Here is a 16173-nt window from a genome sequence, read left to right as displayed (position 1 = left end):
TACCCGTTGTTATTGCCCAAAATAACAATACAATAAACAATAATAAATTATATATATTTTCATCGCACTGTCAATACTACACAATTATTTTGTTGATGTTTCTAAATCTTTTACAAAATTTGTATTGTTGATTGAAATTATATATATTTTGTTATTTATTATTGAAAAAGATTATTATTATTATTATTATTATTATTAATTATTATTATTAATTAATATTATTTTAGAATAATCCATGTTTAGTTCCTGTTCCAACATTTGTTGGTAACATTGTTCTTAAATCTGTCGGATTTAAAGTCCAACCACGTTGTTTAATTTGTGATGAATCAGAGTCTGACCATAAACAAATTTTACCTTCAATATCACCTGTATATAATTTTTGTTGGTCACTATAATCAAAAAGATAACAAAAACGGTTAATAACATGAATTATTATTTCTATTTCTATTTCTATTTTTGACTTACTTTGTTAAATAAATTGAAGTGATTGCAGTATTATGAGATTGAAGATTATAAAAAGTTGAACGAAGTATTAATACATTTTTAAAGACAAGAGTTGAGAGTGGTTCACTGTCGATGGAGGGAAGGAGACGGCTCTCCAAACCCCAAACCTTGATTTTTCCATCGCGATGACCTGTGATGAGTACATTCTCGCCAAGCCATTCGGCACCTTTAGACCAATAGCAAGTGGTGATTTGGTCATAGATGATTTGTGATGTCTTGAGTGTAAGTAGCATTTCACCATTGATCGTGTAGACATTGATGGTGGTGCCCGAACAAGTGACAATGTCACCAGTGGTGTCGTGGACGGCAATACATGAGATGGCGCCGTCGTGTCCTTGAAGTGTACGCACATAACGCATGCGGTTGAGATCCCAAATGATGGCAGTGTGGTCTTCTGAACCCGACACAATCACAGAGTAGGGACGTGATGCAGCCAAGGCAGTGACGATACCCGTGTGGCCACAGAGACGCTTGGTAAGTGAGAATCGCTTCAAGTTAAATACACAGACCATCGAGTCGACACCACCACTGACACAAATCAGTCCGTCATCGGTTGAAGTGAGGACAGTGAGCGGGCCATCGTGGTGATCTTCGAGTGCTTTCATCTTGTCACCGTTGTGGTAACGGATGGAGCCGTCTGGCAGACCCCATAAAATGTATTTTGTAAAGGACGGTGCTAAAAGGTGCTTGTTGAACGGTACGGCGGTGCAACGGTCGTTGATGAGTCGCATCTGGCCGACTGGCTCGTTAATATCCTTGATAAAGTTGCCGGCGAGTGACTTGGCGTAAAAGGGGAACGAGCTGAGTGCTGCATTTCTCTTGGGGTGTGGCTTGTCAAACAGCTGCTTGGGAGTCTGTCCAAAGTTGTTGATTTGTGCAATCGTGGCGGCTTTTTCAACCGGGTCGGTGATGGCGTCAATATTGACCGCTCCTTCGTACGTCAGGTAGTAGTAGACGTTGAGCGCGTCCTCGGCAGGCTTGCCTTGTTGCTTGTAACCAAAGATAAGGTCGATCCACTCGTGCAAATGTTCCGACACATAGTCAGACTCGAGCGCACGTCTATGCAGACGGATAAATTCTTGCGCTGAACCCTTGGCCCATGGTGGTAGCACGACGTCGCTGATAGCTTCGCCACCCTGCTTCTCTCCGAAATTGAATTTATTCGAGTTCTCTAAAAACTCGGGCAAGTAGTAAAACTCGGGGATCAACTCCATGATCGAGCCGGTACTTCCACACGACGAGCTTACCCAAGTCTCTGAGACCGAGCTAAACAGACGGTCGGGCTGGTCCCAACGTCCACCCTGCAACTTGAGGAAGTGTTGTGTGAATGGTTCTAGACGGATGAGATAATACAACACAATAGCAGCCGACGAGTAATGCGTACCGTAATGGAACTTGGGTACGCGGTGACCGTGCTCGTTGGGTTCATTGTCGTCCCAATTCTCGAAACGGTCGCGGAACTTTTGTGCACGTGTCTCTTCCAACGCACCCATTGGACGCGACAAGTCACGGTACACACTCGAGTCGTCCAAATCCAACTCTTCGCTGGTAAAGTCCTTGAGAATCCATGGGAACACTGGGTATTGTGTCAAATCATTGTATGAACGTCCGGCCAATGTGTTGAGATGCATCAAGTACTGGAAGTTGGAGATCTGTCCTTGTTGCCACTTGAGTGTGAGCGGTGATTTTCTCCACATGGAAGTGAACTTTTCCTTGACACCCACGTCGCGACCATACTCTTCTTCAACACCAGTCTGTCCACCCGAAATACCTGAAATGTCACCAATCGAGTTGTTGGATACGTTGGTGATGATCTTGCTGTACACTTCGTCACGAGTGGTTTCGTCCTTGAACGTGATCAGTGTGTTACGACCATCGGTCGAGAACAACTCGATGGCAACGGGACGCAAGAGATAACGACGTTTGAGAACCTCACGTACTTCTTCGTACCCCCATTTGAGGCAATTGTGAGAGACCATCTTCTTTTGTACAACCTGTCCTTCTGTCAACCAGTCAGTATTAATCTTTTCTTCAACTTCAGAGATGTCACCAGAGTTGTCATCCTTTTGGTAGCCGTCAAAAATGTACATGTTGATTGGACAAAACATCAAGATACCTTCGGTCTTGTCCATACCATCGACACTACCACAATTGTAAATGACAGTTGTCAAACGATAGTTGCGACGCATTTCCTCCCTGAGATAGCTCTGGTCGTATGGATCGAGGAGACGTGTATACGCATGATTCTCTTCTTCGCCACGTTCTTCATTCTCGTCAACTGCAGGTGAATCTTCATCGATTTCATTCGATGTCTTTAAACCTTGCATAATCGGTGTTGATACACCAGTTGACGATGACTCTTTTTCTTCATTCAACGAAAAGATTGATGTCGAGTTGTTACTATTGCCATTGTTGTTGTTGTTCAAATCTGATTGATCCATTGATTGATCCATCGATTGATCCATTGACTGATCCATCGATTGGTCATGTACTTGTAACACTGACATTGAATCCTCGGCAGACGAATGTAAAGGAGATGCAGGTGGTGTAATATCAGTCGATGAAGATCGATTCAAAATCGATGGACTGCCACCCGTACTACTATTATCGTCCATTGCCTTGACAGGTGTAGATATCTTGGCTGTTGTTGTACTAACTGTCATTGAAGATGATCTAACTCTATTCCCAGTCGTTGATGAAGATGCAGTTGATCCAGTTACTGCAGTCGTCGAGTTTACATTATTATTATTATTATTATTATTATTGTTACTATTATTATTATTATTATTTGACTGTTGTTCATTAATATAATTACCACCAATAGTTGAACCATCGGTAGTACTTGTAAATTTCCAGTATGCAGGTTCCAAACTATTGGCAACATCACTGTTTTCCGAGAGTGACTTTATAAACGCTTCACTGTCACCGCTGGATGGTAGTGGAAGCAGATTGTTGCCACCAAGCTCGTCAAACGAAGGTGGGACGTATGGATAGTTTTTGTAAAAGTCATAGTTCTTTTCAGTCTTTTTACGCATACGGTATGGACCCTCGGTCGAGTCGAGTTTCCACTTGTCGAGTGTTGATGGGGCGGCGGGACCCCACACGGCACGTTCTCTAGTGACTTGCTCGCGAATCTGTTCAAATTGCTTGGCGTTGAAACGCTGCTTGTCAACCTCGAGACTCTTGATCTTTTTCTTACGCTCTGCTTCACTTCGCACAAAGTATTGGATCTTTTTGGTGGTGTGTCCAACACGCTCTTCGTCGTGGGCAGTTGTCTTGCGCTCGGTCTTTTCATTGCGTGCAATACGGTCCTTGCGACGCAACTTGATCGACTGTAATGTCTCGGCAGCATTCTTTCGCTCGGCTGCCAAATGTGTCTGATGTGCACGTTTAGGACCTTCCTCAAACACCATGTTGACGATAAGCAAGTTCTCTTGAATCCATGGTTTAAAGTCGCCTTGGATACTACCGCGTGCCAAGAGTTCAAAGCCGGGACGGAGGTCGGCCAGCTCAGTCTTGGTACTGCCGGATGGACGGTACACGAGTAGTGGGTTGATCGCCTCGCTTGGGATACGTGTAGACATGAGCAACTTGAATAACTTGGCTGCCGTGTCAGACACGTCTTGGCCAATATTCATCGACTCCATATGTGGTTGTACCACCGACAACTTGAACAGTGGGAAACACAACGATGCAAAGAACTCGGTATCGCTGTTGTTCTCTGAAAAGACGATACGTTGATGATTGAGTATATGTCCGACGAGGTAGATAAACTCTTGTTGCTCGGAATGGGCGTTGTTGACAATCAGTAAAATGACACGGTTCAGCTGGCGGTAGAGTGGCGATACATGCTTGAGTCCGGGACGGTCTGCTTCCAGCTTCTCAAGCATCTTGACGAGGAACAATAGGACACGACGCTGAAGCGATGGTCTAAACACATCTACATGTAGACGATCCACTAGCATGGCAGTAAACTTGACTAGAGTACTATGGATACGCTCGCTGTCAAAGAATTCCGACTTTGTAATGTTGGTCTCCAAGGTGTAGAGCAAGTCGGCGAGGATGTGTGTGTGGTAGGTCAGGTACTCGTCATCGGGCACCGATAATGGCACGCCATCCAACACATACTCGGTAATGGTGATTGCCTTGTGCGACTTTCTCAACGCACTCAGTACAATCTGGCAGAGGAACTTCAACACCAAATCCAACACACGGTCTCTCTTGACAATGGCAGTGTTGGTGGCGTGTTGTTGGGGTGGTTGTTGGTCGCGGATAGTCGACGATTCGTGCAATGTGTTCATAGACACGTTTGGAAGGTGAATATGATCATTGGGGAAGAGAATACTTATTAAATACTCAATCATACCAGTTGCATACCACTCTTGTTGGAACTGTGGGTTCTCATGGAACAAATACATAAAGTAGTTGAGAATAGTGTGTTGTAGATTCGATGCTCCTTCAGGTGACTGAATGGGAGTGAGTTGAGCAACCAATCCCACTTCATTGGATGACACTAATAACGATGACGCGGTAAGTTGAGACGGCTCCATCATTGACGAGACAGTAGATACTCCTGAAGCTGTTGATGATGACAAATTAGAATGATCACTCTGAGTATAAGTAAGGTTTGTACCACCAGTGCTAGAGTTTACTGCTCCTCCAGAGGTTGGAGTTGTACCAGATGCCGATGACATTTGCTTGAATGCAGATGCTAGGTGTGCGGGACTGGTTGAGATACTTGCACGTTTCTTCTTGCCAGATTGCACTCCCTCGCTTGACAACTCGACTAGTTCCATGGTCTTTTCCTCGACCTTGCTAAAGAAGCTGCCTACTCTGCTCAGCATGTTGTTGGTGGCCGTGGTAGGGGTGGACTGGTTGGAGGATGGGTTGGCATTGGGTGCCGACGACGAGGTGGACGGGTTGCTGCTGCTGGCGGAACTGCCGGCGCTGCCTGTGCTGCTGTTGAGCTCGTTTGGCTTGGAGGGTGGGTTGAGAGTCTGCGAGATGGACAGTGGGGACGTGTTGGCGACACTAGGCGACGCCGACGACGACGAGTTGGGCGATGCGTGAGGTAACGCTGAGCCAGGCACGAGGACAGGCGAAAAGATCGACACTGACTCGGGGTTGTCGACAATATCAGCGTTGGCAGCATGTTGCTGTTGCTGTTGCTCACGGTACGATGCTAGCAGCTGGAAGTTCTCCTCGTACGATTTCTTGACCATTGACAAGATGAGCTGTGCTGCTTCGACGCAGTATACGTTACGCTCAACCGTCTTGAATATATTGAGTAGTTCGTGAAACTCGAGTGTGCAAATAGCGTTCTTGTCCTGTGACTGTGCCTGTGATTGGTCGTCGACTGGTCCGCACGCGGGTGCAGTGAGAGCTTGGGGATTGCTACCCAGAAGCAGATGGAACAGTGTGACGTAGATCTCTTGGTATGCACATAGCGACGAGAGTATCTTTTCAAGTAGACGGAACCCACTCTTTTTAATAAATGCCTGGCAATACTCGTAACGAATCAAAAAGAAGCTGCTCGATACTTTGAGTGCCAACGATACCGACAGAGGAGGATACTGCTCTGCAATGAAAAAGAACGACCAAAACGACGACACACGTTTGTAGATGACGGCCGTGTCGTGGGTGGTACACACCACATGCAAGAACATTTGAAAGATGCGATTACATGTACGCGAGATACGCGTGTCAACCGACCGACTGGCAGCCAGACGGGATGTTCCATGACGCGACTGACGACTCGATCGACGTTGATGACTGTTTAGACCGGCAATCAAAAATGCGCTGACTAGTCTGATATCATCTTCCACTAGTCTCACACTAAACACGTTGAATAATACTCCAACGACCGCCGGCACAATGTCCTCTGAAACAGTCTCGTCTATCAAAATGTCAAACATCTCTTGTACAATATGCACCTTTCGCAACGAGTCACAATTGAATTCCTTTTGATAATTGTCGACGATGAGATCGTTGAATCCCTGTAACACGTATCGTTGCAGATCAATAGGTGTGTTTTTCCACAAGTCGTACTGCATCATGATGTATTTACATGCATTCCAGTTGGCGACTGTACCCTCCTTTCGATTGGGTTGTCGCTTGAGGTCACCTTGCTTTTGACTAATATTCCCATTGATACCGACCAAATTAAAGATAAGGTCGACGATACGCTTAGAGATGAATGCATTCTTGCTCTTTAATACCCAAGCAACCAATTCATACCCATTAATGATACTCATCTCGTGTGTGTTGGTTGGATGATTTTGAATCAACCCGACGAGCAGTCCAACCGCGTCAAACAGTGCTTCTTCTTCATCGGCCTTGTCCAAGAGTAACAGGGCGATTGGCATACCACCGATTTTTCGTATACCATCAGCTACTTTGTTGCGACGGAATGCTTCGACGCTGGCGACGAGCTGACCGCGTGTTTTACCACTTGGGTCGGCTTGATTGACAATTTCAATGCGGATCTCACCGTCTTTACCGCTACCCATGGAATGGTTGCCGTACGAGGACGACGATGCGGACGCATCCTTGTTGGCGTTGCTGGTGGCAATGATGTTGTCAATATGGGGTGGCAAGCCGGCGCTGACGTGGTCGCGGTCCTTGATACGCACCTCGCGACGGTTGTTGGCGCACAAACCGGCGATAATGCGCGACTCGTCTATCTGCATCGACACCTTGGCAAGATTGAGCGGGCCGAGCTGGTCGCCATAGTCAAGCTCGCGGATAGCCGTCAAATTCTGGTTATTGATAATCTCGTACGTTTGGTAGGGCGAGAACCGACCGCGGAAGTTGGAACAGTAGTTGGGTCCCAAAAAGTAGATTGTGTTGATATGCTTGCTGCTCAGTGCTTCCTCCATCAGGTAGAATGGGCCGATACGCCATATCTGGTCGGCTGGGAACCGCGACGGGTTGCTGGCGCCCAAGTCGACCGTCAAAGTCGACGCTTGCGCGGGGTACTGTGCTTTGGCAGCCGTGTACCGCAGGAACCCATCGATAAAGATTTTAAAGTCTGTGCCACTGAGCAGACGACGTGCGTGCACGATACCAATATGGTACCATCTCCCCTCTTCAAATGCAAATGCACCATACTCGATCACGTACTTGCTGTTGTTGTAAATGTGGATGGTCAGACGACCGCCCTTGATAAAGATGGCCAGCTGCGACTTGCGGTCGTCCGAGTAGACGTTGACGAGGTCGATCTGCTGCGCGCCGGTCGCACCACGCTCAATGTACAGCCAAAACAACATCGAGTAGCCGTTGGTTGGCGGCCAGTTGCGTGTGCTTCCAATCGGCAGATGCACGTACCCATATGGGATCTTTGACAAATTAAATTCAAAATAGGGTGGTGCGGCAGGTGACTGTGCCATCGAGCACAGGATCTTGAGGAGCACCTCTGGCGAATGGTCAGGCTGCAGCAGACGCACAAAGCGACGCAGCTCACTACCCGACAAGCAGTTGGCGCCGACTGTCTGGATCAGCGTCAGCAAATGTGGCTGCAGCGGATCGTCGACATTGGACAACGACGTTGGAAACTTGGTTAGAATCCAGTCGGGAATAGCCAGCTTGCTCAACGCCTCTTGATTGTAACGTCCGTACTCTGCCATCATATTGAGACGACGTACAATGTCAAGCACGTCATTTTGGTTGTCAATATGTGGGATAATATCGAGTATAACATGGAATGCCTCCACATTATTAATGATCATCCTGTTGGACAGAGCATCGCTGCCGTTCAAATTCTCGGTCACCATGTCAAAGATAAAATCAACCACACGCAACGCCTTGCTCGTGTTGAGTACACCCGTCATGACAAGTCCAGTTGCAAATGTCGAGTATCCAATCTGTTGTTCAAACGATGCTCGGTTTTGTTGGTTGCCACACAACGCCGATGTTGTAGTCCTACAAATCGCCTCTAAAAGATGTAATCTTTCATCTTGAATCTTCTCTTTTCCATTTATAATTATTTGTTTATCATTCTTTTCTTCTTCCTGAATCATATTTGTTTCATTTTCCTCTTCATCATTTTCTTCTTGTTTGATTTGTTTTCTTTGTATTTTTTCTTGATCCCAAGTTTTAAAACTAGATTCCATTCCAATCAATACTGAAATGATTGAAACAAAACCACCATGTTCACGGAATGAATCACGAGAGAATTTTGAAATGGTGAATAGTTTTTTGATCGAGTTGAAAATATCAGTCTTGACACAAAATGCTTCCTTTGATGTCGATGTCAACATTTTAACCAATCCATCAAATTCTCTTTGCGTTGTATCATTGTCATATTTAATTAATTGTTGTAATATTCTTAATGATTTTAATCTAACAAATGAAAATGGTATTATTGATAATAATGTATCAAAAAATCCACTATAAAAAGATAATAAATTAATTAATACAAACGTACATTCTATTTCTCTATTTATCAATTACATACTATTTTCTAACTATATTAATATTATCTGGATGTTCAGAAATCAATAAATAAATTGAATCTAATAAAATTGGGAATGTTTGAGTTGAAATATCTTGGTCTTGTTGTTCATGTTGTTCGTGTAGTTGTTGATGTTGTTGAGGACTCTTGTTTCCTAGTTGTTTTTGTAATAATTTAAAACGATCGATTGTTTCGGTTGACAATAGACCAATTACTTTGATCAAGATATCGAGTAGTCCAGCTTCTCTAAATATATGTTTGTATCTGAATTCAAAGTTGACCAATGTCGTTATCAATTGATAGATCATCTCTAATGTATTGACTGATGGATTTTCATGAACCAATAAACTAAATGTATTCAGTTCTTGGAATGGTACAACATTTAATACTGTAACTACAAAACATACTATTTTCATTACATGATACTAAAATAGAAAATAAAAAGAAAAATAAACAAATTAATTAGATACATTGTTTGTATAATCCTTTTAATAAATTATTAAAATTATTTACCTTTAAATTATAACTTAATTTTTCAAAAGATTGAATAAAATTGGTTAAAGTTTTTAAATGTTGAAGTAATATAAAATTGGCGGGATTGGAAGAATAGATTGATAGGATTTTATCCAATACTTTTAATCTATTCTCTTCCATTTTTGAATTTAAAAAGTATTGTTCAAATAATGTTAATATTGATTCATTCTTTACAATTGAATTTTGACCTAAAAACAATAAAGTAGAAATGATGATTAATATTTCACTATTTTTCTTTCGATTTAATTTTTTGACATACTTGAAATTTCTTTTAAACTTTGAGTAATTGAAGATTGATAGGGAACTGGTGAACTATCTGGAAGGGTGATAGTTCCATATCCAACATAAACAAGAGAAGTGATACTGTCGAGCAGTTGGTCGAAAAGATGTGGTTTCTCTTTACAAGAAGGTTCGAGATTTGTGAGTGCCGTCAAGAGGAAGTTGTATCCATCGTTTCGTTGGAAATCCTCTAATAGAATCGCAGACTTTTTCGCAGACTCTGATAATATTTTGAAAATCATCTGGATGATTGATATAATCATCTCTTTACTATACCCCATATTATTAAAATTATTAGATATATCTTGAATTAAATGTATTATTATTTTCTACAAATAAAAAGTAAAAGAATATATATTATAAGTAAATAATAATAATTAAATTGTTTGTTGTAAGTTATAACTTACTTTTGAATTTAAATAGGTGATTGTTGGTGATAAGAGATCGCTTAGGTCAGCACCAAAGGAGATTACTTTGGAACGGAAGAGACGGTGAGTGGGTGGACACTCGGCAGTCATTAGCGAAAAGATGATGGAGAGTGTGTCGGACTTTTGAAGTTCCTCGATTGCGTGTCGTTGACGTGCGAGGTGACACAGTGTACGGATGATCTTGTCTTCGACAATACCGCGTGTTTGGTCGAGGATATTGGAGGGTACGAGGAAGAGTAGTTGTAGAGAACGTGCCAATGTCGAGGGGACAGATGCCTCAGACATGGCTTCGCAGCTGATAGCTGCTTCAGAGAGTATCTCGAGTGTGTAGAGCAGGTCAAACCCACAGACATTGCTGCCACTCGTTGCCAGGTACTTGTAGAGTTCACGCGCATGCGCATCGCGTGGCTGAGCGGTCATTGTCTTGGACAGCTCCTGTAAATCTTTGACCAGACGTCTCGACACGGCAAATGCAAATGACTTGGCGTTGGTACCAAACACATCGGTCATGTTACGCACATCGATACGTCGCTCCTCATGCAACCCGAGGAAATAGGGGAGGAGACGGTTCAAACGGGCGACTTTATCCTTGTCGGATTTGGATGATAAGAACTCTGCCCAGAATGTCTTGAGTCGTGCTGCTTGTAGTGGTTTGGGTTGCAGAGATGTCACTTCATTACCTGGAAACAGTTGCCATGCATTCACTTGTGGTGCAGGTGGTAAAGATTGTAATAATAGTTGTTGTTGTTGTTGTTGGTGTTGTTGTTGTTGTTGTTGTTGTTGTTGATTGTACAGCTCATTGCCAGAGTAGTTTCGTATGGGTGGTGAGGGTGTATGTGATGGAGACGATGACCCTGATCCCGACTGTTGCTGTTGTTGGTTTGGAGGGTGCTGAGGAATGGATGGAGGTGGAGGTGAATCCCCAGTCAATTGATTAGGGAGATCCTTTAACAGGTCTTTCATCTTTCTAAACATCATGATGATGATCCTTTCTATCTATCTACCAGTCACAGGTAGTTGAGACACTAACTATACTGCTTTCAATCTCTTGATACAGTGATGAGTGATGACTAATAAACAAATAAATAAATAAATAAATATACAAAGTATGAATGAATCCTATCTATCTTTTATCAGAGACACTACTACTCATTCATATGATCTATAAGATAGAGATAGACAGTGGAGTGGTATAAAAAAAAGATGATTACAACTGTAAAAAAAGATAATATATAATGTGAAGATAAACAAACAACAAATATCGAATAATAAACGAAGACACTATTGATATGAATGGAGTGGGAAAGGGGGAATGAACTCTGCAAAGTGCAGGGATGGTTTTTTTTTTATTTATTTTTTTGAATGAGTTTGAGACAAGGGTAAGATGACTTGTGGAGAGTTCTATTATTTTATTCACAACCTCACAACAAACAATACAAATACTATAACTACTATATGCTTAGTGTAGTCGTAATGAAAAAAAAAAGATGACAGACCTTAGGAGTGATATTTCGCTCCGTAAGAATAAAGGGGAGGTATTTCATAATTGCATTGCTGCTCCCTCCTATGCTACACCTCAAAAATTAGTCATTTGCTGGCCAAGGTCTTACGAAGCTAGTACTATTGCCATGTACAAAGAGAGGCTGCATCATCAATGTTTCAATTGTTATGGGAAAGAGATGTGATAGATCGCATGAATGTCACATCATGATGTTTATTTCACTACTATTTCTCAACTTTTCCAACAATGGATTTGGATATTTAAAAATCCATCCAACCAATCAACTAGGGGGCCATTGATAAGGTAGAAATAAGACTGACTCATAAGAGAGTACTCGTAAGAAGAAGAAAATAATTAAACAGTTGTTTTTTTTTTTTTTTTGGAACAAGGAATATAAACTATTAATTAAATGAATAATTAATTTATTATTATTACAATAGATGGATAGATAGAAACCAACTATTACCTATAGGTGGCCAATAACCGATAGAACAAGTAGTACTGAAAGAGACACTTGTAACCACAAAGAGAATGATGTCGTTTTAAGTAGCGATGATGAATCTGATTTATGATGATTTGGTGAAGAGGATGTTGAATCTGCTGTAAAAGATGGTTGTGCACAGGCTGCAGGACCAGCCATTTCGAAATTGTAATAACAATTGGTTGTATCTTCACTTGCAGAGATGACAATGTTTTCTGTACCACAATCAAAATAGATATTGGTTTGTGGCATCAATCCATTGGCGCAAGGAGTTGTTCTGGTTATAGGGCTAGTTTTCGATGCATAAGAAAGAACTGTACGACCATCATCGGCGGTAGAAAATGAACCCAATCCGGCCATTCCAAGGCTTCGTTTCTTGGGGTTAGATTCTTGGATTGAACAAGAAGCTGATGCAAACATACCTACGGCGGGGCAATCATAATTTGGTTGACACACTGTCCATGAATATGTGACCCCTATAGTGTTTAAATAGCGAAACAACAACATACAAAATATTAATTAGTAAATCTAAAAATAATTTAGCTCTTTAATCCGCGGAAAGATAAATTTACCATCAACACTAAAGTGAGATAGAGAGAGAGAAAGTAGTAAAATTTTAAAAGAAAAAGGGTAGGTTAATATATAAATAGGGAGCTAGCAGGGTGGGCATCTTCATTCTCAATACAAACTTAAAGGAATATGTATCCTCACTATAGTATAGAGAGTTGTATAATAATAAAATGTTGAAAAGAATGATATAGTTGTTAGTTGTGGACATAAACAGTTGAGCTTATACTACGAGTACATACAAGGAACTGTAATCTATCCCTTGGTATCGACAGACCATATGTTGTGCATCGATGCACAATGGAAATACAAAGACACAAACAATAAAAATATAAACAAATAATCTGTTCTCCATCTCTTATCTACAAATATACGATCTATTTAATAATAACGATATTGAGTGAAGCTCTTTCATGTTTCGAATCAAATCCCTCCAAGATACCCATACCATTGTTTTTTTTTTTGAAGGCCACGGAAAAGGAGGGATCATGGTTTGAAGATCGAATGATCGGATTTATTTTATATTTTTCCCGATATAGAGCCATGACTTATAGGGTGATAGGAGTATTGTCACTAGTGACAGATAATATAACCAAAGAGTCATATGAGTCATTCTTTGATGATCCTGATGATGAGGAACCTACTGGGCATGTAGATGGACCAGATAAAAATACTTCATATAAACATGGAGTTGGTTCATCTGCAGAGATGACCATTGGTGGTCCTGCTTCCTCACATTGTAAATACATATTGATTTGTCTGACTCTACCACTTGACTTGCAAGGTGGAGTCCCAGAACTATAAGTGACAACTGCTGTTCCATTGATTTCAGACCTATTCTGGTTTTGTACAGGATACTATATCGGCTGTATCATACGATTCACCAATCAACTTGTTACAAATTAGATTGGTCTGACAAACAGACCAAATATAATTTGTACCTACATTATAATTATAAAAACAATTCTATTAGTTAGTCATAGTCATCAACAAATATATATTCATATTATTGTTTCACCCGATTACCTCCAACACTGATGATTAAAAAAAGAGTGGTTAGTATTAATCGACTTTGGTTCGTTGATAATATTATATAATGAATGATATGATACAAACTTGTATGTATATGACTTACTATATTATAAATAGAATTATTGTTAACAAGTGTAAATTTAGAGTGCAAGGCTTTGACTATGATAAAGATACATACTTTGAGAAGCCAGAGAAATCTATTCCTTGGAATTGACAATTGGGAAGATTAGATGCTTGAGCATCACTGAAAGGAATAAATACAAAGATACTCTAAACTATAGTACTACAAATAAACAATAATCTATAATTTATCTCCACGAGAGACGAGTTATTAATAACAATACTGCAGTCGATTTGTTTTTTTTTAAGTGATTGATCAAAATATTTATTCTAGGAACCGATTTTATTCTATCAATTGATGGTAGAAAAGTATGGAGGAAAAGAATTAAAATTTCTATAAAAATATTGTTTTAGAGATTTTGAAAGAGTAAAGTATGGATGGTAAGGTTCTTTTAACTTTGCTTGACAAACCACCAAATATTCTATTTTATCATTGACCAGCAGAGCATCGTACAACTCGGCTGCACTGTTTTCAAACTCGTTTTGGGTAATGTCCAGTACTGTGATTGATTTGTTTGTCTTGAGCGCCACTGATAAATCTTGTGTTGATTTTAATAAATTACCAGAGATTGAAAGAGTTTTGATGGTGGTGTTGATCGACACCATGTTGGAGAATGATGGTAAGAATGATTCTGTCAAAGTGCCCTCTGTCAACATTAAAGTGGTGATGTATTGGTTGTGACAGAGAACATCAAACATTTGTGATGAAATGTATGACGCGAATCTTTCCAACTCTAGGAATTCAATCTTGCTTTCATTTTCGTGTGGATTGTCATTCCAAATAGTATCGAGTCGATTAAAAGATTCTATATAATTGGTATCGTGGTCGAGACATTGGTTTACAAGATTCAATCTTTTCAGAGTTGTATTATTTGATAGGTTGTGACAAAATTCATTCCAATCCTTTTCTTGAATAATGGTGTCTGAGGAATCGTGAATATCACACAACTCGTCGCCAAAACAACATACTGGTATTTCAAGTCGTAAAGACTCTAGTTTGTATGGGTGGGCTAGCAACTGTTTAAATTTGGCCGGTTCCACAAAATCGGATCCAATATTGAGGTGCCAAGTATCTTTGATTCGTTTGAATATTTCTGGGTACGAGATGTGCGCATGTTTCTCGCCAAAATGCATGTTGAGGTATTGCGGCTTGATATCCTCTAGAAAATCTAGAAAAGCATCGGTAGCCAACCCATCGTTGTCGCCAAACAAATCGTATATATAACTGTATTTGCCAACCTTGACTACACACGTGTTGCTACGAATCTTTGCGTCGATTGGCCAATCAAACGGTCCCATTTCATCCAACTGCAGCTCAAAGTTGACAGTGATGTGTGGGTAGTCGTTGACAATCTGGTGAACTCCTTTAAAGATGCATGAATAAACTCCCTTGCATACCAAGTTTAATGTCTTTAGTTGTGGAAGCAGTTGTACTAATTGTTTATAGTTAAAGTTGTCATGGTAGATGCCAAGTACTTGTTCATGATCATCTAACACTTTCCAATTTAACGTTTCAACCAGACTTGAATCATAGACAGAGTATGATGACGAGAATGCTCGAAATAGACCATCTTCCAAGAAACCGAGTATATTGATCTTTGTTCTTGTTTGTCGTACCACTTGCAACCACCATCTACAAACCAACGCAAGGTTGATCAGTTCTCGGTGGTCAATATAAGGTCTAAGCTTTGGGTAAGGTTTACCTCTCTCCAACAAATACCATAGCTTTGGACCGGATATCGGTCGCTTTCTCTTGTCCGCAGAGCAACGTTTTCTCTTTTCTCTTTCTTTTAGCTCAGTATTACGTGTTGCCTTGTCTCTTGATCTTTTATCTAAAAATCTTTTAGATGATTGAATTGATTTAATGTACTCTTGAACGATGATTGCTTGTATAAATGGTGATAATGTAGTAGTCGACATTGTCGCATCACTACTACTATGGGTAGATTGATTACGACATCAACAAATGATCTTTGAAAAAAAAACATAAACACATTTTACGCGTAAACTATTTTCGTTTGAACAACGCTGCTGGTTGGGCTTGTACAAAACACCTTGCGACAAAAATAAATGTTGGGGCCCTGGTCTTAATGTTCAAGTAAAAGAAAAAAAATTAGAAAAGTTTGATTGTTCGGTTCTTTGTCCGGAGCTCCCCCCTTTTTGATTACAACAATAATTAGTTGATTGACTTGGTACCTATACGAATTCGTAGTATCAATATTATCAAACTACAAGTCAGAAAAACATTCATCACAACCAGAAAAAAAAAAAAAGA

At 40.8% G+C, this 16173-nt stretch overlaps 3 protein-coding genes across 3 annotated transcripts; all 3 read right to left on the bottom strand.

Annotated features, from left to right (window-relative positions):
- Nucleotides 1-223: 223 nt before the first annotated feature.
- lvsA (BEACH domain-containing protein) lies at nt 224-11160 on the bottom strand (the record flags this gene model as incomplete). The annotated part of the gene is made up of 10 exons (XM_004360717.1): nt 224-389; nt 466-1180; nt 2024-2533; nt 2621-4483; nt 4871-5985; nt 6742-8892; nt 8960-9381; nt 9470-9678; nt 9750-10098; nt 10177-11160. 10 exons carry the CDS (start codon nt 11158-11160, stop codon nt 224-226), a joined length of 8484 nt encoding a protein of 2827 aa, XP_004360774.1.
- A 1004-nt stretch (nt 11161-12164) lies between these two features.
- DFA_05052 (uncharacterized protein) lies at nt 12165-12599 on the bottom strand (the record flags this gene model as incomplete). Its single annotated transcript, XM_004360716.1, has 1 exon — nt 12165-12599. The coding sequence occupies one exon, from the start codon at nt 12597-12599 to the stop codon at nt 12165-12167; it is 435 nt and encodes a 144-aa protein (XP_004360773.1).
- A 695-nt stretch (nt 12600-13294) lies between these two features.
- DFA_05051 (uncharacterized protein) lies at nt 13295-15818 on the bottom strand (the record flags this gene model as incomplete). Its single annotated transcript, XM_004360715.1, has 3 exons — nt 13295-13580; nt 13957-14022; nt 14296-15818. 3 exons carry the CDS (start codon nt 15816-15818, stop codon nt 13295-13297), a joined length of 1875 nt encoding a protein of 624 aa, XP_004360772.1.
- Nucleotides 15819-16173: the final 355 nt, after the last annotated feature.

The sequence above is a fragment of the Cavenderia fasciculata genome (assembly GCF_000203815.1).
Source record: "Cavenderia fasciculata unplaced genomic scaffold Scf_Dfasci-G-o-80e12.f1-5, whole genome shotgun sequence".
NCBI classification, from domain to species: domain Eukaryota; phylum Evosea; class Eumycetozoa; order Acytosteliales; family Cavenderiaceae; genus Cavenderia; species Cavenderia fasciculata.
Note: the sequence above shows the minus strand (reverse complement) of the source record. Positions and strands in the feature narration are given on the sequence as shown.